Source organism: Cucurbita pepo, chromosome 13 (assembly GCF_057944985.1).
Source record: "Cucurbita pepo subsp. pepo isolate OVF chromosome 13, ASM5794498v1, whole genome shotgun sequence".
Lineage (NCBI taxonomy): Eukaryota > Viridiplantae > Streptophyta > Magnoliopsida > Cucurbitales > Cucurbitaceae > Cucurbita > Cucurbita pepo.
Window position 1 is genome coordinate 2,691,497 of NC_141810.1, and position 24,608 is coordinate 2,716,104.

The 24,608-nt window shown below is 35.1% G+C and overlaps 3 protein-coding genes and 1 pseudogene across 3 annotated transcripts; 2 read left to right on the plus strand and 2 right to left on the minus strand.

Moving 5' to 3' along the window:
* Positions 1 to 145: 145 nt before the first annotated feature.
* On the minus strand, positions 146 to 2,706 carry LOC111809384 (geraniol 8-hydroxylase). The gene is made up of 2 exons (XM_023695835.2): positions 1,597 to 2,706; positions 146 to 949 (listed from the first exon to the last, which is right to left on the minus strand). Exons 1-2 carry the CDS (start codon positions 2,566 to 2,568, stop codon positions 326 to 328), a joined length of 1,596 nt encoding a protein of 531 aa, XP_023551603.2. The 5' UTR covers positions 2,569 to 2,706; the 3' UTR covers positions 146 to 325.
* Positions 2,707 to 6,057: 3,351 nt separating this feature from the next.
* On the plus strand, positions 6,058 to 8,259 carry LOC111808134 (geraniol 8-hydroxylase). Its single transcript, XM_023693947.2, has 2 exons — positions 6,058 to 7,181; positions 7,478 to 8,259. Exons 1-2 carry the CDS (start codon positions 6,210 to 6,212, stop codon positions 8,099 to 8,101), a joined length of 1,596 nt encoding a protein of 531 aa, XP_023549715.1. The 5' UTR covers positions 6,058 to 6,209; the 3' UTR covers positions 8,102 to 8,259.
* A 1,466-nt stretch (positions 8,260 to 9,725) lies between these two features.
* LOC111809116 (MYB-like transcription factor ODO1) lies at positions 9,726 to 11,238 on the minus strand. The gene is made up of 2 exons (XM_023695468.2): positions 10,866 to 11,238; positions 9,726 to 10,420 (listed from the first exon to the last, which is right to left on the minus strand). The coding sequence occupies exons 1-2, from the start codon at positions 11,126 to 11,128 to the stop codon at positions 9,991 to 9,993; spliced, it is 693 nt and encodes a 230-aa protein (XP_023551236.1). The 5' UTR covers positions 11,129 to 11,238; the 3' UTR covers positions 9,726 to 9,990.
* An 11,844-nt stretch (positions 11,239 to 23,082) lies between these two features.
* Positions 23,083 to 23,989, plus strand: LOC111808659 (21 kDa protein pseudogene; annotated as a pseudogene).
* Positions 23,990 to 24,608: the final 619 nt, after the last annotated feature.

The window sequence follows — 24,608 nt, forward strand, 5'->3', positions numbered from 1 at the left end:
CTCAGAATAAGGTACTCTATACTATAGATCATTTTGACTATATACTTGAACTTGATCCACTCTTATGTCTCAACGTATAGTTCAAGTAATCATACTATAGTCAAAGTATTCTTAATTTATTGGATTTAGATTAATGATTGTAAAGTTCATGTTTAATATGTCACGATTTGTTCATATATGTAATAATAAAGCTGTCATATGAAAACAATTAGAGGTTCGTCATCTAACCCCTAATCGTAAACTTGATTCTATAGTTACTTAGATAGAGTATAAATTGTAAGGTTTGAAGGAACAACAATGGCAGAAGCAGAAGCCATGGATAAGCTTACTGATACAGAGTAGGGTCGGATAGTCTGGGCGTCGGGATGAGAACAAGAGGCGTCTTCATCTTCAAAACAATCCCAAATTTCTCCTCAATTTCCAGTTTCTTACCCTCTTCCAGTTTCCAATTAAAGGAATGCAAGAGCGTAGCAAGCAAGTACATGAACGTTCTTTCCGCCATGGCAATCCCTGCACAGTTTCTTCTGCCGGATCCGAACGGGAAGTAACGAAAATCACTCCCGCCGAAATCCCACTTCTGGTTGTTCAGAAACCTCTCCGGATCGAACACCAATGGATTTTCCCATTGGTTGGGGTCTCGCTGAATGGCCCAGACATTGATGAACACTCGAGAGCCCTTTGGGATTGTGTATTTGGAGATGATGGTGGTCTCACTTGGGGAGTGTGGCACTAGCAGGGGTAGAATTGGGTGCAAACGCAATGTTTCTTTCATTACGGCTTTTAAATATGGCAAACTATGAATGTGGGACTCCTCCACCATGTTGTCTTCTCCCACCACGGCAGCTACTTCTTCCTGTGCTTTCTTCAGAGTTGCAGGGCTGTTTATCATCTCTGCCAGCGCAAACTCTATGGTGTTTGACGATGTGTCTGTCCCCCCAGTCACCATATCCTGCCCACACAACCCCATTTCCATTTCTCAAATTTTTGTCCACAAACATTAACTAGAAGTTAAGGAAGTGAAAGAATCACCGACAATCTTCACAATTAAAGCACTTGGTCCACAAACCTAAAATTTGGTCCACAAACCTAAAATTTGGTCACAATTTGTAAACTACTACTAATGGTTGTATAGGTTAGGCATTAATTGTACTAAGTCTGCTAATAATTCTACTAGTTACTCTATTCTACTAGATCTACTAACAATTCTTGTTACGGCTTCTTCCTCTAAATGATAAGTTTAAGTGGACTTCTCACGACATTGTAGACAGCGAACTGCCCACATCGCCGCAATCCGAACACTTCACCGGACCATTCAATCGGTAGGAGCGACGGGCAGTGTGTACAAAGGGCAGAGGCATAGCCAACACGAGCTGATCACTCTCGCGTACTAGGAATTCCGGGTTGAATACCAACCATTGTAATGATCTATCCCATTAAGATGAAATTTCAAAGATTGGTCAAAGCTATAGACTCGTTGAATACATCTAAGATCCATAATTTACCGACTTGTTTTAAGGAATCAATTAAAAATTATACAAGTTAAAGCACAATAAACTTGTAATATAACATAAAAAGAGGGATTAAAATGAGTGTTACCATGAGCAAGGCTTTGAGGTGGGTGATGGTGAGAGGAGTTTTGGAGTCGCCGGAATCTTTCACCTCAAGTAAGAACTGCAAGAAATCTTTACTCTTGGCACTCTCGCCGTCCTCCCCACCGGCAATTTTCAATCGTTGATTGATCATGTTCTCGAAAATGGTATCAAATTTGTGAGCAAGCTTATGCATCTTCTTTTCAATGCCTTGGAGATCGAAACGAGCCAAGCTCGGAAAAAAGTCCGAAACATTAGGCTTTCCAAGTAGCTCAGTCAAGTCAGAAACTGTCTCTCTGAACTCAGCTGCAAGGCTATCCCTCTGGTCCCCCTCCATTATCCCACCCCACAACATGCTCGTAACCACATTGAAAATCGTCAAAAAACTCTGTTCTCCAACATTCACCGCCGACCCGCCTCGCCCGTACAGGATAGCGACGGTGTTTCTGACCTCTCTACGGCGGAGATCGTATACGGACTCCAAAGTGGCGTTGCTCAGCATCTTGACCACACAAACTTTTCTCAACATTCGCCACTCGGCTCCATATGGGGTCCAAGCTATGTCGGAACCACCGTACGTGGCGGCTCTCCCAGCCTGAGGAACGTCACGATTGGCGAACGTGACATCGTGGTCTTTCAAAATCTCGCGTGCCACGGAGGGTGAATTGACGATTATACCCACCTTATTACCCAATTGGAGCTTTACAATTGGCCCGTATTTCTGCCCCAAGTCTCTGAAATAGGTGTGAAGTTCCGGGTCGAGAAACGGCAGGTTTCCGAGCAGAGGAACTCCCAGAGGACCTGGTGGCAGAGTCACGCGCCGACGCGTAACTTTAGTATAGAGGAAAATTAGTAGACCGGCGAAAAAGACGGTGAAGAGGAGACGGGATTGGTTATCGGCGGCGTGAATCCACCGCCATGGGAGCAAGAAATTGAGGGAATCTATGAGGGTTTGAAGAGAATTGGAGGTGGTTTCCATGGCGGAGTGGCAAAAGAGGGAGAATTGGGTGGAGTTTTGTAATGTTGGCGAAGGGCGGCAGAGTTTTGGTCACCGTAGAAATTCGGTGGAGATAAGACAGATCAGGAATCTTTGGCTCTGCTCTCATCTTCCAGTGGGATCAATCAGTACCGTTTAAGGAAAAAAAATCTCTTTAAATTTTTAAAATTATATATTAAAATTAAATGATGATAAATTTGTATTATATATAATATTGAAAGGGTTAAAACGTGACACGTTTGTTGTAATGTACCTGTTTTTCAACCTTCTTTTTAGGTTTACTTCTAGACTCCCTTGGTTGGAATGATAAGTTTGATAAAACACATGGCCTTATAGGTAATGATAAGTTTGATAAAACACATAGACTTATAGATTGAAGCAACCTTTGGTTTCTTCTTAAATTTGTTCTTCCCTTCCTTTTTCTCCCTTTGTCTCTCGACCCATTGATTTCTTCTTTATTTTTTTTTTTGTTGTCAATGCCAATGGATGTTTTTATAAGACGTTGATAGTCTTTCAATGTTATCTAGGTACCACATGCTCGTCTCCACTTGGTCTTCTCCATCTATGAAGGGGTTCGCCGTAACCTTCTCTTCATTGAGCATTAACAAGCTGGGCATTTTTTCGACCAACATTAATGCGGGTTCTTCATCATCCGTGACCATGAGGTTTGTCTTCTCATCGTGCTTCTTGTTACGGTGCTCTGCCGCATAATGCTCGTATTTTCCACAAGAGTAACCGTTGATCATACTCTTATCCTTCTAGGGGTTGGAATGGTCATGAATTTGTGAGGTATTATCTTGATCTCCTCTGCCACCAAGTCTGTGGCCATGTACGCGACCACGTCCACAATCTTTGTTTTCCTTGTCAGGGCTGTTGTCACGTCCCCTTGTACCTGAAAAAGAAAAGTCAACCACATCTTTCTTTTTCGTCCGTGTGAGCCACTGCTCATGTGTGAGTAAGAGGTATTTCTCCTCCTCTTTGTCTTCGTAGCCCCAAAAGCTCTCCTCATGGACTTTTAGATAACCAATGACCTCCCCAACTGACATGTTCTTGAGGTCGCCGAACTGCTCAACGGAGGTAACAATTTGCATGAATCTTGGGGCAACAGCTCGAAGGAACTTCTTGGCGACGAAAATCTTCTCCACCTTGTCACCTAACAAATGGATGTCGCTGACTATCATCGTCAACTTCATGGCAAGTGAAGGACTGATCCTTTTGCGCTAGTACTATTGCAAGACTGGTACTTGGCGGCTCACAAACAACGTATAGACTGATGGTTGCCCATAACTCACTAGCTCTCTTTTTCAGGCCCTTTCTAATCTCTTTCTAGTATGGTTCCCCTACGATCACACTGAATGTCCAGCTTCATAGAGCTTCTCTATCTCCAGCCCACAACATAGTGTAAAATTAGAATCCTTTCATCAAGCACCAATTTCTTTTCTCTCAACGTTTTTAGACTCATCCTTCATGTGGATATCATTGAACTCACTCTTCAAGGTTTTCACTTTTGCTTCGTTAACTTGATACGTTCCACACCCACATGCATCATTTGTAGGATCTCTCATGCTGCCTTTGTAGAGTCCTTTTCTGTCAACATGAGAATGATGTCCTCCGAGACTGCTTGGTAGAAGGCAACAAGGGTCATCCTGTCCCTACGCTGCTCGACGTCGTTATCATGCTCAATGGCGTCCCACACACCTTGTGTCTGTAAGTTAACACGCATCTTTATCAACAATGTTGTGTAGTTACCCTTCGTGAATAATAGGTACTGGAGCGTTATTCTCCCCTCCCTTCCGCTCTTTATCGTTGTCACATCTCCTCCGGCGACTTTGGACGATGGTTGTCCGAATTGCCAGAGTGAGCAGGTGATGGTGAAAGGAGTTTTGGAGTCACCAACATCTTTCACCTCAAGCAAGACCTGCAAAAAATCTTTATTCTTGGCACTCTCGCCGTCTTCCCCACCGCCAATTTTCAATCGTTGATTGATCATATTCTCGAAAATGGTATCGAATTTGTGAGCAAGCTTGTGCATCTGCTTTTCAATGCCCTGGAGATCGAAACGAGCCAAGCTTGGAAAAAAGTCAGAAACAATAGGCCTTCCCTGTAGCTCAGTCATGTCGGAAACTGTCTCTCTGAACTCAGCTGCAAGGCTATCCCTCTGGTCCCCCTCTACAGTCCCACCCCACAACATGCTCGTAGCCACGTTGAAAATCGTCAAAAAAAACTCTGCTCTCCCACATTCACCGCCGACCCGCCTCGCCGGTACAGTTTAGCGACGGTGTTTCTGACCTCTCTACGGCGGAGCTCGTATACGGACTCCAAAGCGGCGTTGCTGAGCATCTTGAGCACGCAAACTTTTCTCAACATGCGCCACACGGCTCCGTACGGGGTCCAAACAATGTCGGAACTGCCGTACGAGGCGACTCTCCCAGCCTGAGGAACGTCACGATTGGCGAACGTGACATCGTGGTCCTTCAAAATCTCACGTGCCACGGAGGGTGAATTGACGACTATACCCACCTTTCTACCGAGTTGAAGCTTTACTATGGGCCCGTATTTACGGCCCAATTCTCTGAAGTAGGTGTGAAGTTCGGGGTCGAGAAACGGCGGCCTTGAACTTCCAGACGGATCAATAAATGCTTCTAACAAAAAAGAAACTCTCATAATTTAACCTAACCTAAGTACATATTTTTAAAATTTTCAATTAGGTGTCTATTAAAATTAATAACTATTATTATTACTACTATTATTATTATTATTAAATAAATAAACAAACAATTAGGATAGGACATAGGGGACGGTTAAAATGAGTATTTTCTACGGTATTCACCCATATGGTTAATGTTGGTGAATTAATTATATTATCTCTTTTAACTTTTTGGGTTTATTAAAAGAAAAAAAAAAGAAGACATTTTTGTGTGTTTTGTTTAATCAACGTAGGATCTCACATCTTCTCTATATTGGTACATGAATCAATGTATGAGAATTAGTATTATTATGTCGGTACAAAGTTTTGTCTAATATTATTTTTGAATGTGAAGTCATTACCATTTTGGGTTTATCCAGAGACAATGGAGAGAAAACTTTGTAAGAATGACTTTTTAGTGTGAGAGTGTGACAAATATAGTTGTAAACACTTTGATTGTAGTAATTAGCTAACACTGTGGGATGTAGAAAAATTTCTTCTCTTTGAATCTTGTAAATCATTGTCTCTTTATTTAATTTACATTTGTGGGTAGGTGAGTGTAATCGATCTTGTTTTTCTTTTCTCTGAACCTTGTAAATCATTGTATCTCTTTATTTAATTTACATTTGTGGGTATGTAAGTGTAATCTATCTTGTTTTTGCTTTAATTACAACAATTGGTACCAAAACTTTTGGAAAGCTCTCACATTTGTCTTTAATAACAACTAGTGTCAGAGCATTGTGGTGGTAGCATTTTCCTACTACAAAAATATATAGATAATTGATCCGAGTGGACGAGTGGAAGATGAAGATGAAAGTAGAGCCAAAAATTCCTTATCCGTCTCATGTCCACCGAATTTCTAGGGTGACCAACACTCCGCCGGCCTTCGCCAACATTACAAAGCTTCACCTAATTCTCCTTCTTTTTCCACTCCGCCATGGAAACCACCTCCAATTCTCTTCAAACTCTCATAGATTCCCTCAATTTCTTGCTCCCATGGCGGTGGATTGACGCCGCCAATAACCAATCCCGTCTCCTCTTCACCGTCTTCTTCGCCGGTCTACTAATTTTCGTCTATACTAAAGTTACGCGTCGGCGCGTGCCACTGCCACCAGGTCCTCCGGGAGTTCCCCTGCTCGGAAACCTGCCGTTTCTCGACCCGGAACTTCACACCTATTTCAGAGACTTGGGGCAGAAATACGGGCCAATTGTAAAGCTCCAATTGGGTAATAAGGTGGGTATAGTCGTCAATTCACCCTCCGTGGCACGCGAGATTTTGAAAGATCACGATGTCACGTTCGCCAATCGTGACGTTCCTCAGGCTGGGAGAGCCGCCACGTACGGCGGTTCCAACATAGTTTGGAACCCGTATGGAAGCGAGTGGCGAATGTTGAGAAAAGTTTGTGTGGTCAAGATGCTGAGCAACGCCACTTTGGAGTCCGTATACGATCTCCGCCGTAGAGAGGTCAGAAACACCGTCGCTAACCTGTACGGGCGAGGCGGGTCGGCGGTGAATGTTGGAGAACAGAGTTTTTTGACGATTTTCAATGTGGTTACGAGCATGTTGTGGGGTGGGATAATGGAGGGGGACCAGAGGGATAGCCTTGCAGCTGAGTTCAGAGAGACAGTTTCTGACTTGACTGAGCTACTTGGAAAGCCTAATGTTTCGGACTTTTTTCCAAGCTTGGCTCGTTTCGATCTCCAAGGCATTGAAAAGAAGATGCGCAAGCTTGCTCTGAAATTCGATACCATTTTCGAGAACATGATCAATCAACGACTCAAAATTGTGGGTGGGGAGGACAGCGAGAGCGCCCAGAATAATGATTTTTTGCAGTTCTTACTTGAGGTGAAAGATGCCGGCGACTCCAAAACTCCTCTCACCATCACCCATCTCAAAGCCTTGCTCATGGTAACTAATTTTAATCCCTTTTTTATTTTTTTATAGGTTAATATTACAAGTTCATTCTGAGCTGATTGTTAGGAATCTCGACTCTCCGTAGCGATATGATACTAATGAGATGTATGTTTAAAGTTTCTTTGCTCTAAAAGATCTCTACACTCGAGTGGTTTATTTGCTTCTTGTATTTGTTTTTGACATAATTCAATTTACAGTCAAATCCAACCTTTTATTTAAAATAAGATAAGATTGTGAATAAGAAAATTGAAGTAAGAAATTTGAGAAATGAAAATGGGTTGTGTTGGTAGGATATGGTGATTGGGGGGACAGACACATCGTCAAACACCATAGAGTTTGCGCTGGCAGAGATGATAAACAACCCTGCAACTCTGAAGAAAGCACAGGAAGAGGTAGCCGCCGTGGTGGGAGAAGACAACATGGTGGAGGAGTCCCACATTCATAGTTTGCCATATTTAAAAGCCGTAATGAAAGAAACATTGCGTTTGCACCCAATTCTACCCCTGCTAGTGCCACACTCCCCAAGTGAGACCACCATCATCTCCAAATACACAATCCCAAAGGGCTCTCGAGTGTTCATCAATGTGTGGGCCATTCAACGAGACCCCAACCACTGGGAAAATCCATTGGTGTTCGACCCGGAGAGGTTTCTGAACAACCAGAAGTGGGATTTCGGTGGGAGTGATTTTCGTTACTTCCCGTTCGGATCCGGCAGAAGAAACTGTGCAGGGATTGCCATGGCGGAAAGAACGTTCATGTACTTGCTTGCAACGCTCTTGCATTCCTTTGATTGGAAGCTGGAAGAGGGCGAGAAACTGGAAATTGAGGAGAAATTTGGGATTGTTTTGAAGATGAAGACACCTCTTGTTCTCATCCCAACGCCCAGGCTATCTGATCCCACTCTGTATCACTAAGCTTATTGGTATCTCCAAACCATACAAATTTTGATACTAATACAGTGCACATATTACAAAATTTGTATTTTTAGTATGAATGTATGTATTTTTTGGAATGTTAAAAGAACCACGAACCCATCCGGTATGAATATATATGAGAAAGATGTTGAACACAACTCTTTGTGGAAACACTCTCCCTTTATTCACACCAATTAAGAAGATATCACAGGATGTCTACTGCACTTTACTAGTCTCAAGACTCCATTCTTTTTTTGATTTGACATTTAAATCTTTTTTGTATTGCGTTTTGTAATTGATCCTTCGAGTACATGCAAATAATCAATAATTGGATTCATATCATACATGGTACAATCACTTGGTTTTTTAATTTGCTAGACAACAATATTTAATAGATCGATCGAAGAAATTTGTATATAAGCTAATACAATCTTCTTGCCAATGGTATAAAGCTTGATCACTTCATGGTTGGTACAACATAATTACACTCATATTTAATTTGATAGTCAATTTGGTAGGTCAAGAAGATCACTTCATGGACCGAGTGAGCCCAAGCATTAAACACTTAAAGCCATGGCTCATTGGGCCTAAAGTTGATCGGTCCAGAAGTTCAGGGTTATAAATTGAAATTTATAAATTAAAAAAAAAAAAAAAAAAAAAAAAAAAAAAAAGGTGTAAAGTAATTAAATATGGCCATTGCTTAATCATTCCAATTAGCACTTAGAGATTAGAGAGAATCTTAGCTGTGTGGGTGCCTCTCCAACTCAATAAAATAAAATAAAAATAAAAATATGATAATTATAATAATGGTCCTAACTTAATTGTAACGTTGGTGAATTAATTACATTATCTCTTAAACTTTTTGGGTTTATTTAAAAGAAAAGACATTTTTGTGTGTTTTGTTTAGTCATGCTTTTTCCTACAAATTAAACTATATAAGTTTAATTATGGGTCCTTTTTAGGTAGGATTTTATGAAAATTATATATATAAAAAAAATATATATAGAATAATATTGGAAGAAATTAATAAATTGAGAAAGTAAACCCCTTCTGCCCCCTCATTGCCCTCTGGTTTCAGAAGCACACAGTTTGTATTGAGTTTTATCTTTTTGAAACAAATTTTAAAGTTCATCGATAAATAAATAAAATAAACTTTTTACGTGTCAATCATTTCTTACACGGACAACTTAATTATGGTCTAAAAGTGTCTTTTTTTTAAGTCTTCGAAGAATTTGAATGAGAGGTGTTCAAAAAACTTGATCCAAACTCAACCCAATTCAACCCGTTATGAATTTATTTGGGTTGAGTTTAATTTAAATAATTGAAAATTTTATAGACGAATTCAAATTTACTATGATTAACAAAAAAAAAACATTTTTTTGGCTTATAATACAATTAGATATTTACATTTTTTTTTTTTTAATTTTGAACTCGAACAGTTTGATTAGGTATAACTCAATCTAATTCGATCCAACCCACGAACACCTCTAATTTAAACATGGTTTAGTAACGTGTATATAATCATACGACCGTTACTATATTAAAAAGAATATGTTTTTAATTAAAGTGCTTGCAAGGAAACACAACTCAAATTGTAAGGAAAAAAATTACAATAAGAGTGGGAAGATTATCCTTATCCCTTCTGTTTCTCTCACTTTATTATTACAAGAATAAATACACAGACAAATATACATAAATAGCAACATGCATGCTCTCCTCTCTAGACACTTTACATAAACCAAAACAAAAACATTATAACATGTTAATGTCTCATGTTTTTCTGTCACTTTAATAAATTACCCTAACAATAAATAAAAGACATCTTTTTTTTTATCCCCCAAAGTTCATGTACATGCTACTTTGTAACATGTGCATATTAATTACATTTTCTAGTTTTTTCCTTCCATTTCTGTTGTGTTCATGAATTCAAAATCATTAAAATTGTCAAACCCAAAATCATGGATACCAAAATCCTCACAATCAAGAAGCCATGAACAGCTCTCTTCCCACACAAACTTGCCTTCTTTTGCACTCGTTGGTGGGCTATTGTTCCAAAGTGTTTCCTCATCAATCCAGAAACCGCTGTCCGTGGTGATCGAGCTGCTGTTCTCCAAGCTGCTGTCGTTCTCCGCCGTGCAATGGTGGTTTCCGGTGGAATTTTCTGTCTGGCCTTTCGGATCCTCTGGCTGTTTTTGGATCGGTTCGTGCGTAATTGGATCGATTCCCATCTTAATCAACTTCTTCTTTATGTGAGTGTTCCAATGATTCTTTATTTCATTGTCGGTTCTTCCCGGTAATCTGGCCGCTATCTTCGACCATCTGAAAAAATTAAAAAAAAAAATTGATTTTTTTAAAAATTTTTGCTTTCAAGCTCTTCAGAGAGAAGCAAAATCTGTTAGGAATCATTACTCTGCACAATGATATAATATTGTCTACTTTGAGCATGAGTTTTTCATTATAAACCCATGATCTTCGATTACATTAACGAATGTGGGACTCACTTCCAATAATCCTCAACAAAAACGGACGGTAAACGACGGAAGAAATAAACAATAATTTGTCTCAAAATCAATGCTTAAGATTGAAGCTTGTTTTTTTTTCCAACCCTCTACTTGAAAATGTGTAAAAAAACTATCTTTTCAACTTGAAATTCAAGAAAAGGTGGTTGAGAAGGAGGTTTGAAGCTAAATTGAGTAAAAGGGTACAAGAAAAATCAAAACTTTTTTGAAAATTGTGATTGAATTCATCGAAACATGAACCCAACCTGTTTCCAAGGCGAGCATGAAGATCAATCACCAATTGTTCTTCAGCTTCAGTGAGAAGGCCTCGCTTAAGGTCAGGGCGGAGGTAATTGGTCCAACGAAGACGGCAGCTTTTGCCGCAGCGGCGGAGGCCAGCAAGCTTAGGGACAGCCCGCCAACAGCACTGCCCATTAGTGAGTATAAAGTTGATGAGCTTCTTGTCTTCCTCGGCGGTCCAAGGCCCTTTTTTAACGCCAAGTTTGTCGCAGCATGGTTGCCTGCCCATTTTCAACACAAAATCGAATGGTTAGGGTGCTTTGGTGCGTTGTTTGAAGCACCTAAAAGGCTCTATAAAGGCTGTCTGTGTTATGTGTGTGTGTGTGTTTGTTCTAAGGCTTTACGTTGCAGCAGCTTAATATATACTACAAAACACACACACGCATGAAATGGGAGATTAATTAGAAGGATGAAGATTTTGAGGTCCACCATTTTTGCCATGAAAAAGACAGAGGAACTACAATGGCAGTGTTCTGGTGTGGTTAGCTCCACTAAATGGAGATGGGCAGCCAAATATAGAGCTTACACATGTTAACATTCTTAGGGTGCGGAACTTCTCCCTAGTATATATGTTTTAAAACCGTGAGACGGGCCAAGACGGACAAAATCTGTTAGTAGTGAATTTGTGGTGTTACACAAATGGTATAAGAGCTACACACTAGGCGGTGTGCCAGTGAAGATGCTAGACCCCACTGTTGGAGAGGGGAATGAATCATTCTTTATAAGGTGTGAAAACCTCTCCCTAACATACACATTTTAAAACCGTGAGGCTGATGACGATACGTAACGGGCCAAAGTGGACAAAATCTGCTAGTAGTAGGCTTGTGGTGTTACACAAATGGTATCGGAGCCACACACGGGACAGTGTGCCAGTGAGAATGCTAGGCCCACGGTTGGAGAGTGGAATGAAACATTCTTTATAAGGGTGTGGAAATCTCTCCCTAGCATACACATTTTAAAACCGTGAGGCTGATGACGATATGTAACGGGTCAAAGTGGACAATATTTGCTAATAGTGGGCTTGGGCTGTTACAAACAGTATAAGAGCACGATACCGGGAGGTGTGCCAGCGAGAACGCTAGGCCCTTAATTGGAGAGGAGAACGAAGCAGTTTTTATAAGGGTGCGAAAGCCTTTCTCTAACAAACACGTTTTAAAACCGTGAGGCTGACGACGTACATAAATGCCAAAGCAGACAATATCTATTAGGGGTGAGCTTAAGCTGTTATAAATTTATTTTAATTTAATTTTCATAGTTTAATAATTATTTGAACGAGAAAACTTTATGAGCAACACTGAAACGATAGTAAGTGGCTAAGGCAGTCGTAACTTCCCAAATGTGTGATGAGGAGTTGTTACTATTGTTGAACTCGAGTATTCTTCTTATAAACCGGTTCGTAAAATGAAAAGAACTCTAACAATAGCTCGTAAAGATATTAATATTATTTTTTAATTTAAGGTTGATAAATAAAAGAAAAAGCTTTTCCCTTGGTGAACTTTTACTCCAACATCTCATAGGCATATACATCACCCATTTCGTCATATCTACGTTTACGTGTCCTTTCTTAAAGTAGCGACATTAATATGGTGCTGCCATTTGCCACTGGAGGGCCCAAAACATAGCTACCTTTTGCACTAATAATCCAATGCACACAACCTGTTCGATGAATTGGTATCCTCAGGGTCAGCGTCCCAGACACCTCAAAGCCTTGGTGTTTGGCGTCTGCGGAACCTCTCGACACCCTAGTGTCTCTCCTAGTCTGCTCTGCCTTAGGTCGTTGCGCTACGGTACTATTGAATGATAGTAGGGGGAATAAATTTTAGATAGAGCTAAACCATATCATTCTTTAAATTGCTAATGAGTTGGTTTCGTGCAAGATTTAACATATATATATATTGAATCCTTAAATTATGAGATTAGACCTTAGGATGCATTTATTATCAAAGAATATAAAATGGATTTATAAACTCACACATTCAAATATAAACTAGCTCAGTTTTTTCTCCATTTATGAAATTAAATACGTATACGTATGTTTATAACAGTCCAAGCCACTACTTGTCAGCTTTGAGCTTATCTTCCATTTCGGGTTTGTTCTCAAGGTTTCAAAATGTGTCTACTAGAGAGAGGTTTTCATACTCTTATAAGAAATGTTTCGTTCCTCTCTTCAACCATTGTGAGATTTCACAATCCACCCTCTTAGGGGTCTGTCATCGCTGGGACACTGATCGATGTCTAGCTCTGATACGATTGGTAACAACTCATCGATAGTTTTAAAACACGTCTATTAGAGAGAGGTTTTCCACACACTTACACGGGATGTTTAGTTCCCTTCCCCAACCAATGTGAGATCTCACAATCCACTTCCTTTGGGGGACCAACATCCTCTCTGGCACACCACCGAGTGTTTTGCTCTAATACCATTTATAACAGTTCAAGTCCACCACTAGTAGATATTTTTCTCTTTAGACTTTTCCTTTCGGGTTTCCCCTCAAAATTTTAAAACGCGTCTATTAGGGAGAGGTTTATACATCCTTACAAGAAATGTTTCGTTTCACTCTCTAACTAATGTGAGATCTCACAATAGTTTCATTCAAACCCCTTATGATCCTATTTGAGATATAATGTAGTGTTTAATGTTCCATGTCTAGGATTCATGCTAAAATTTAGAATTCAAATCTAGCACCCAATAACCTTAACATTCTCATACATCCCTACAACATGACAACATTTACCTACTTGTCTTGAATTACTTCTAAAAAGTGGAGACAACCCCACAAACCAACACAGAAAAACATGTTGAAAGAATTCACGCTAGCTTATAAGGATAGTTTTCAATCTTAAAAGCAATTTAAGACAAATAAGTAACATGATCATATCATATCATAAGGGATGTAGGAAAATGTCAAAGCCATCGTTATCGAATTCAATTTCAAAACCCAAGTCTAAACTCTAAGCATGGAGCATTACACAGCGTGAGTTATCTTAAGTGAAAAGGAAAAACCTAAAGTCCATGGTGGCTATAAAAAGTGATTTTTTAAGTTTAGGTTCTTTCCATTCGCTATTTTTCAACTCGAGAACCGATTTTTTTTTTTTTTTTTTGAAATATTCACATGTGTCTATATATATATATATATATATATTTAATGTCACCTCTCAATAACAGGGCACGAAAAGCATATGGGTGGTTGATATAGATTTCCACTTCTATTGGCTTTTGACTTGTGTCTCTTGGCGTAGGTTGGTGGATATGAACATCGACCCTTTACCCTACAAGTCTTCATAAGAAACAGTGACAAACAAGAAGAATATAAAACTTAGAAAAAAAGAAAATATATGTACCATCGATTATACTTAAAGCATTCAGTACATTTTGTTTTAGTTACAATTCAAACAGTCATTTTCTTGACATAATTTGGGACAAAATACCGATGATATTCATAGGCCAAGTGTCTAAACAGGACATAAAGAACATATAAAAACAAGTTACTTTGATGACACTACAAAGAAAGAAAGACCATTTGACTTGATTAAGTATATAAACATGAACAACACTTGCTATGTTCCTACGGTGTCCCATCCTGTCATTAAACTAAGCAAAGCCAACCACGTAAGAGTTTTGATTGTTTGGTTTGTTTTTTTTTTTTTTTTTTTTTTTTTTTTTTTTTTTTTTTTTTCTGTTCTTGTTCTTCAAAACATTTGATGTTTTTAATAATGTAATGTTTAAGAATATGGATAAGGTGAATGTTGCAATTGTAAGTTAGGGTTTTGTCTAGGGGAGAGGTAGCTTAGGAAAGCATTTATTGCTTCTATTACTTGAGAAGATTGAATTTTTAAGGTTTCAATTATTTAATTTTCTATTATATATATCAAAACCCACCTTACGAATAAATGGAGAATTTTGCGAGGACGAAGATAAAAATAAGAGGTTGGGATAAGGACAAGGACAAGGACAAGGACGAGGAAAGCTTCCTTATTTCCTACTTCTCTCTTGATGGACATCTCTGGTCAGCGGTGTTGAGGCTTCTATGAAAAATGGACCATATGAAAAGTTTGCATTTATTCTAGCTTTTCACGATCAAGTTATAGGATCGATCTCTCCCAAGAGTAAATATTAACTTAGAAAGAAGCTGAGATAGAGATGCGTCGAGTAGAACATCTAGAGACAACAATAATAGTCATCCTCTATTCTCCCTTCTCAACAAGCAACGTTAATATTTAACTACTTGAACTATACGAACTATACTCGCGTTTGTGTTAGAAGAATTTGATTAGGTCAAAATAGTTAGAGTATCGTCCCGTCTATAAAAGTCAAGTTCAGTATTCAATAATATCATCACTTCAAACTTCAATGGTTTATGTTTCTGGCTTAGTTATGTCAAAATCTAACACTTTGTTGGTCGAGCTCAAGCTTTTTTTTGAAATTAAAATAATTAGATTATAAAAAGTTGAAAGAGAATAAAGATGATATATGAATATTAATTGAATGTTTATAATATTTTTTGTTAATTTTGTTAAAGAAGATGAGATGGATTATTTTAGCCTAAAAAAATGACAAACTTTCCCACCCACCATCCCACTTAAGTTGATGATGAAGTATTCAATTTCAAAGTACATTAACCACATCCAAAAGCGACCCTTCAGCTACCAAATTCAAATTCTTTTTTCTTTTTCATTAACAAATTATGAACTTAGGGAAACTCCACTTTCATTGATTAGGGTTTTTAATTCCATAAGCTTCTAATTAAAACCTCATTTAATAACGTCATTACTGGGTAAGACAATCGTCATTAATCGTCATTGAAACTCAGAAACAACCAAGGAAGAGAGGTGGAAGAGATGTGTTTTCTGAAGAACTTGGAATGAAATTGTGGTTCTTTTTGGGTTTGGAATTCAATCATCTTGGAGTTTAAATGAAAAGTAGATATCAACTTGGAGTTTAAATGTCTATGATGTTTGGCCCACACCTTGATCTTGATGAGTATCAATCCTTAGACGTCTTTTCTTTCCTCCGACTCAAAAAAGAAACATTCAAATAATGTAATTTGATGCTTCTTTGAAATTCTGTCCACTCCAGCGATTGTCATAATAGATCCACTAAGTCTCACATTGACTAATTAAGGATGATCATGGATTTATGAGTAAGGAATACATCTTTGTTGTTACGAAGTCTTTTAGGGAAACAAGAAATAAAGTCACGAGTGCTTATGCTCAAAGTGAACAATATTATATCATTGTGGAGGTTTGTGATTCCTAGTATGACATCGAAACAATGCCCTTAACTTAGTCATGTGGATAGAATCCTGAATATTTTGTTCGAGGACAGGATTGTTGAGAATTGTTGGGAGAGAATCAAAATTGGAATTTTGAGCTTATGCTCAAACTAGACAATATTATATCATTGTGGAGGCCCGTGATTCCTAACACTCACCTGTCTATTAAATTATTCTTTTCTACCACCATCATTTGGGAGCAAATTTTGACTTACCTTCCCTCTTTCCCTTTAATTTTTATTTTATAACCCTTTTTTTTCCTCATTTTCAAACTTTACGTAAAGTTGTTTTTAAAAAACTACAAAAAAAATACAAAAAAAAAAAAAAAAAAAAAAAAAACTTATATAAAAAGTTTGAAAATGTGATGAACACATAATAATAATAATAATATATATATTCAAAATTATCATTTTCACTTTAAATTAAAGATTAAATTAATAAAGATGCCTTTAAATTAATAAAAATGTATTTAAAATTTATATTTTATCTAAAAAATACTCTTAAATTCAAAAGTTCCAAAAAATACCATTAATACTTTATTTTAAAAATATTTTTTAACTTTTAAATTTTCAATAATAACCTCAAAAAAAAATTTAAGAGATTAAGAGGGTATTCACCACATAATAATAATAATAATATATATATTCAAAATTATCATTTTCACTTTAAATTAAAGATTAAATAATTAATAAAGATGCCTTTAAATTAATAAAAATGTATTTAAAATTTATATTTTATCTAAAAAAATACTCTTAAATTCAAAAGTTCCAAAAAATACCATTAATACTTTATTTTAAAAATATTTTTTAACTTTTAAATTTTCATTAATAACCTCAAAAAAAAATTTAAGAGATTAAGAGGGTATTCACCACATAATAATAATAAATAAATAAATATACAATTATTGAAAGAAAAAAAAAAGAGAAAATGAAAAATTTGTGAGAATTTTTAAAAAAAATTTAAGGATATTTTGAAATTAAATATTTTTTTAAGAGTATCAATGAAACATAAATAATTTTAAAGTTTGACGTGAGTTGATTTTATCCAACCAAGTTAAACAACTATGTTGACTTTTGTCCAATCAAAATTTGACTTAGATTTGACATGTGGTGTGATTGAGAAGCCAATCCATTTAATGGTCTATTTATTCCAATGATTTGTGATTAAAATAAAATAAATCATAAATTATGCTTCTTTAAATATTTAATATCCCATAAATATTTATTCTCACTAATTCCTAAAATCCCTGAACCTTAATGATAAAAATAAATTATAAATTTATTTAGGCTATAAAGATTATGGGTATTTAAAATATTCCTTAATATGTATGTATGTAACGAATATTTGAAATAGTTGCGTTTAACAATATTTCGATTAAAAAACTGTTAAATAATTTCTATTAAGAGGGGCAATTTTGTAAAGTGATGGGTTAGTTGGTGAAGGAATTCGATGAAGAAACGCCAAGGCCCAGCCCATTTATTGATTTTGAGCCCATTTGGTCTAATTATGTTAAATACTTTCAAATTTACTAAAAAGCCCATAGTTTAATTATTATTTAGAAATTGTGTCTACTTATTTATTTATAATTTTAAACTATATTATTCGTTCGAATGCACAATTTTATATATATATATATATATAATTACCGTCTTTGTTTAATTAAATAATGTTATTTTTAAAATTTTATAGATATTTTTTTAAACGGATAGGAATGGTTCTATCCATATTATTAACTATAAGAATATTAACTTTTTTTTTTTAAAAAAAAAATTAATTAATTAATTAATTTTACCTATTTAAATATAATTATTCGAAATGATTATGATATGAACCAAGAGACATCAATCATACAATATGCTTCAATGAAGATGTGAAGAAAATATTGTTGAAATTGTCAAAAGATATTTCAATTCATGCCATATTGAAGAAAAATGAAGTTTCATGTTATAAATTTTTGGTGGAATACAATTTAGAGTTATTGTATTTATTTCAAGACTTTTTATTTACTTTAAGTTACAATTACATAATGGTTAATTATGGTCATTAAGTATGACTGTTACAATACCTTTAATAGTTTCATTTTGAGACTTTTAAAGCCATATTTTTAAGCAGACTTGAAAAATATGGTAAAAAAAGTATTTGTGCTTTCCTTTAACCAATGACTAAGTTTCTTTGCAATGGTAGTTTAGGTTGCATGTAGAATTATTCAAGCTCGACATAATCAATCTTGCTTATGGAATGATTCGAATCTCAAACAATGTTCTTGTCTTGAGATATTCGATCAACAAGATAATCCAAATCTTACTTCCCTCGCAGTGATATCCACATATCAGATTATATCTAAGATTTGATTAAATTCGGAATATATGAAGGCTTTCTTAGGTTCATAGGTTTGATGAAGGGTTACAAGATCATGATGGTTTGGAAAACCTAAACCCACTTTAGCTTTGAAAAAAATGTTTTTAGCAGTAACCAATAATAATAATAATAATAATAATAATAACAACAAATAATAAATACATCATGTGGGACGTGTCAGCTTTTTTATTCATTTTTATCTCAACCCAACCAACTTTTTGTCCCTTTTCTTCCTTTTTCAATCTTTATAAAAATAAATGTTTAACTCCACCAATTAAACATTTGGTCGTAGTCTAGTTTATATTGTTGAGAGAAACATTGAGTTAAAAGTCTAGTCTTATATCTTTCGATTAATTTGTCTCAGAAACATCTTATTCGGTAAACTCACTTGCAAAAGATGGGTTAGATATTTCTTGTCTGGATACTTATTCCTAAGTTTGATTTTGGTCCAACGTTATAAAGTTTTTGAGTTATCAACCCGATCAACTTGAAATAAATAAGAATATTTATAAAATGTAGGACGAAGTTTGAGAAAAAATTAATCTTAAAAAAATATCTAAAATTTAGCTTTTAATTTTTAAATTGAAACCAATGAAATATGAATAGTAAGTGTTCCACTAGATCGTTTACATTTGGATTATTAAGATTTTTTTTTAAAAGAAAAACCACAAAAATATTTAAAAAGAAAAAATGATTATGTGTATAATATTAAAAGCTTCTCAATAAATGTGTTAGCAACAAATCAAGATGTCCTTCTCAGGTTTTGTGTTAATTGAAGTGATGTTATAGCCCATTGGCATACCCCACACATTCTACCATTTTCTTTGCCAAAATATTTACGAGAGTAAAAATAATAATTACACTAATTCTAGTTAAACTTATTTATTGTCTTCTCGTCGGAGTACAGATTCAATTCGATTCAGTTGAGTTGAACTAGTGATCCAATCCTCTATTTTAACCTCGGGTTATCTTTTTAATTATCTAAAAAATCTTACTTATCTATAATACATATTATATTAATAACTAAAATCTCATCAACTTCAAATATTAAACATTTATAAGTCACACCACATCCGGTTGTTATAAATGTTTATGTAACTTAGTTGAGTCAGATTGTAACTCTATTTTTTAGTTGCTCAGATTAGTCAAGTTGACCAGAGGATGATTGGGAGGAAGTACCACATTGGTCAGTTTAGAAGGAGTCCACATTGGCTAGTTTAGGAGTTGATCATGGGTTTATAAGGAATACATCTCCATTCGTATGAAGCCTTTTGGGAAGCCCAAGTATGAAGTCTTTGGGAAGCCCTTAAAGTGGACAATATCATACTATTGTGGAGAGTCGTGATTCGTAACAACTATGCCCTTAATCGATTAAGGTCTATATAAAATCATATTATAAATTTTGCCAGTGTAATGATTTAAATCTCAAACAAGTATTTTTTATTTAAAATATTCGATCAACAAGATAATTTGAATAAGAGAACTGTGAGCCGATCTCCATCCTCAACCGGTTCGAAAAGGATTTTTTTTGTAATGCGATCTAATTTGACATAGTGTCCTTGCAGAAGGCCGCATGGGCCTTGGAACCCACAGGTTTATGGATGTATTTGTTCACCACGCTGTCAGTGACCCCATGTGTCTCCCTTTCCTTTGTATGTTCTTAATATTTTATAATGTCACTCCATTTTCATACTCTTTTCTACTCCCCATTTTCTCCTTAAATTTCAAAGCTTTTGGTTATTGTATATATGGTTAGTATTGTGCCAAATAGTTTTAGATTCATTTTTTCCTTTTCTTTCTTAATTAGTGTAGGGTTGAGGAAGTTGTGTTAATGACATGAATATACACAAAATCCACCCAATTCAATACCAACTAATCCAGACCTAAAAATCAAACTCGTGACCCAATATCGATGTCCTAGGCATGGAGGAAAAAAAAAAGGCTAAATGCTTAAAGTTCACTTCAAGCAAGGTTGGCGTCTAAGATTTAGAATCTGGATTTGACACTTGATGACCTCGACAAACCGCTGCATTCCTTACGACATGGTCAAGTTACTCATTCCTCGCTTCCAAGAGTGAAGACTATCCCTACAAACCAATACGAGTTATTTCAACATGGTTTATTTTCACTCACATGCATCATATAAAGTTTTACAGGTGGTCACCTAACATAGAATTGTTCAAAACAAAGCGAATTTAACCTTAAAATTTCTATGATTGAGCAATCGAACAAAAATATGTACCTTATTTGTATAAATAGTGACTAGCATTCAAATAGTTATCATTCAAATGTGGTATTAAGCTCATTTATGTACTCATCCTTTACTCACGTATCACAATTAGGGTGTCACATTTCCTTGCTACCAACTTATATCTATAATAAGGAAAATATAAACTAATTAAATATTAAAAATAAAATAAAATATACTATCAATCAAATAATGAAAATAATATTAAGATATAATATCTAAAATATATTTCATAACTAATATATTATAATATATTCTTCAAATATTATATTGAAGAGGTCAGCAATAGCATCACACGAGAGTGAGAAAATATTTCAGATTTTTTAAATATTTTAATATAGAAAGGACGAAAAATTCAGATAAAGTCGAATAATTATTTCAGTATTATCCTAAAATGAAATATCTGCGGAGAAATACATGGTTGATATTGAAGGAAATATTCAGATTACAAAAAAAAAAAAAAAAAAAAAAAAAAAAAAGTATTTTATTATTTCCTCAAACTAAAAAATAAATAAATAAACAGCATTTATTTTATTTAATATTTCCATTTTTTTGTTCACAAAATTTTATTTTTTTAAAGATCAGAACATTATAATACGAAAACAAATTCTAATACCCTTCATATAAGTGTAATCTTTTTACCTAAAATAAACAACAAAAAAAGACTTACTTAATTAATTTTAGTTATTATATCGTATTATTTAATTATTAATATTATTTTGAATTAGTTTAAGGAATAAAATTTATTTGTTTTAATTTAACTTGATTGATTATTATAATTATATATTGAATAATACTAAATTTAATTTATGATAGGCACTAATTTATACGGTTACATTAATTAATTAGCTATAACTTTTATCAACAAAAGTTGTAAAATCTATTTTTACAAAAACACATATATTATATTCAAAATTAATTTTAAAATAATTAAAAAGTAGGTATAAAAACACTTCTGAAAGAAAATAACAATTTAATTCTTTAATAATAATTTAGTCTCTATATTTTATCATTTATAAAGTTTAGTTATTTCGTAAAAAATATAACTAAGATTTTTAAATAATTAGGATTAAAAATTATAAATATTAAAACAAATTGATACTTAACTTTGAAAAGAATTTGTTATATTTTGTAAAAAATAATTAATTATAATTATTTGATACGACACTTTCTAAAATAGTTAATAATTGAAGAAGAAATTATATCCGTACGTAATGATTTTTTTTTTTTAATGAATAAACTTGTTTATTACGTTAAAATATATAGTTTCATTAATTTTTAAATTAAGCACATTATATTTATAAAATAAGTTAAATTAGAACCTATTTCTTACATCAATAAATAATATAAAATCATTCAACGTACAAAAATCTATTTATTGAAAGATAATTTTGATTTTGACGTTTGGCCCTCAATCAATGAGAAATGACTAATATTTATAGAAATTATTTTCAACCTCACATAATTTTTTTTAATAAGTGCTCAAATAAATTAATTAAAAATAAATAAAAAAAACTTAAGTTTTTAATTTTATTAAATTTAACCTTAAATTCAACTGTCTCCACTAATTCACCCACAAATTTTAAAACTTACCATTGAGCTAAATTTACCCCACTATTTTTTAAATTGAGATATTATATTAATAATTAAAATTTTATAAATTTTAAATATTAAAAATTTAAAAGTCACAACAAGTCATTAACATCGGCTACTAACTTCATATTCTTAATCTTTTTAAAAGTGAGGTAAGGTTGGATTATAACCTAATTTTTAGATGGGTCGAATTGATCTAATTACAAAAATCAATTTGTGAATCGATCTAATTTTTGGGTTGGATAATCTAAATTGATCGAGTTATCATGTCATTTAAACATTTTTAAATTCATATATATATATATATAAATAAAGGGACGGATTCAAATTCGAAGAAAATTAAGAGTGCAGTTAATCTAGGACGTACTTGGCAACAATCAGTTTGATACATATAGTTTGATATTCTTTTCATGAGGACTATCATTTTAAATCCTCATATATCCTATTAATTATGTAATTAAATGATATTTTAGATATAATTTTGATTTTGGTACCTCTGACATCATGTTTTTTCTCTTAATTATCAAACATAATCATGAAATGTATAGAGCCTAATTTAAACAAATTTGATTGAAGAGGTGTGTGTGGAGGAGGTGGGTCCATTTCTTTGATCATCTTCAATAATCAAGCTAACTAACATCGTACCAATTGTTTCAATTCTGTCTCAAATTCACTCCAATTTCATGTTACCATTTTCCCTGTTTGTGGGAACCACGATCTTTAATTACCTAATTCCCCACCATAAATTTGGTTCCCCTTCTTCTCCAGATCTTCATATTCCCTCCCACCCAGATCTACACCAGCAAAACAATGGGGAATTTCCATTTTTCTCTTCCCAAATTCCTGTTTCTCCTCCTCCTCCTCCTCATAATTTCCGACCAAATTCATGTCTGCTCCGCCGCCGGAAGAACCCACAAATCCCCTGCTAGATTCAGAACAAACACAGAGTATGTGAGAACCTCGTGCAGTGCCACTTCATACCCTCGCCTCTGTTACAATTCACTCTCGGTGTACGCCGGCAAGATCAAGACCAACCCCAAGACGCTATCTCTCGCTGCCCTCCATGTCAATCTCGCCTCCGCCCGATCCACGGCTGTGGCAATGAGAAGACTAGCCAAAACCCGTGGACTACGACGGAGAGACGCGTCGGCAATCTCCGATTGCATAGAGGAGGTAGGCGACTCAGTGTTCGAGCTTCATAGGGCGATTCGCGAATTGTGTCGTCCTAGAGGGTATGATTTTGGGGCTTTGATTAGCGACATTGAGACATGGGTTAGCTCTGCTCTAACCGACGAAGAGACGTGTATGGAAGGGTTTGGCGGGCGGAGTGTTAGTAATAGGTTCAGTGTGAAGGCTAAGGTCCGACGGCACATTGTTAGAGTTGCGCATTTGACCAGCAATTCACTTGCTCTTATTAACACCTATGCTTCGTCGGCAGCGGCGGCCCAAGGCGTTCTGCCCTAGTCACTTTTTATCTTGTTTGTTTCTTGGGAAAGTGAAAAGGAAAATTTGGATATTATGAGATTAATAATGTAATTACTATCGTGTAATTCTAATGTTACTATTTATGCAAGTATCCATTACATCCGATTGCCATATGAAATTTAGAATTAGTCAAGTTTCAGTGTAATTAGTTCTACTCTTATTACCGACCATTTTCGCTTCTCTACCACGTTCATCAATTCATTATTTAAAAATTAAGAACTCCATTCGATAGAATAGATATAAGATCTTTAAATGAACACAGACAAAAATAGGGAGAGTATATATTAAAAATTATAGAGGAATAAAAAAGGAAATATCTTATGGGTCCACTCCACCTTCACATTAATGGACAATGGCATGATGGATAAGAGTGGCCAGTTGCTGAATTGTGACATTATTAGCCATGATGGGCCCAAGTACGAGCTTGAGCACCTAATGGGCTGGGCCTACTTGGTGCGATCCAGCCCACTGGCTTAAAAACAAGAATTTATGCAAGATCCCAAAATTCCAATTTTTGTAATAAAAAAATAATAAATATCTACCGAAAATATATCCCTAAGGTATGAAATTATATATATTCTTACGGATGAAATTAGTCCCAATATAAAAGGATATGAAAGCCGAAAGAATGTAGGACGAATAGGCTTTGCAAGTTTGAGCTCTATCGAAATTAGGGTCACTAAGTTAGTCTGGGCTAAGTCGAGCCTTCGATTAAGTCAAGCCTTGAGTTGACCATGTCCTAGGCCGACTAG

Excerpts from the sequence above, each read along its gene's own strand:
- LOC111809384 (XM_023695835.2), bottom strand. The coding sequence starts at position 2,568 with ATGGAAACCACCTCCAATTCTCTTCAAACCCTCATAGATTCCCTCAAT. Across the intron at positions 950-1,596 it reads ACCTCAAAGCCTTGCTCATG|GATATGGTGACTGGGGGGAC; the intron begins GTAACACTCATT and ends TTGTGTGGGCAG.
- LOC111808134 (XM_023693947.2), top strand. The coding sequence starts at position 6,210 with ATGGAAACCACCTCCAATTCTCTTCAAACTCTCATAGATTCCCTCAAT. Across the intron at positions 7,182-7,477 it reads ATCTCAAAGCCTTGCTCATG|GATATGGTGATTGGGGGGAC; the intron begins GTAACTAATTTT and ends TTGTGTTGGTAG.
- LOC111809116 (XM_023695468.2), bottom strand. The coding sequence starts at position 11,128 with ATGGGCAGGCAACCATGCTGCGACAAACTTGGCGTTAAAAAAGGGCCT. Across the intron at positions 10,421-10,865 it reads CATGCTCGCCTTGGAAACAG|ATGGTCGAAGATAGCGGCCA; the intron begins GTTGGGTTCATG and ends TAATTTTTTCAG.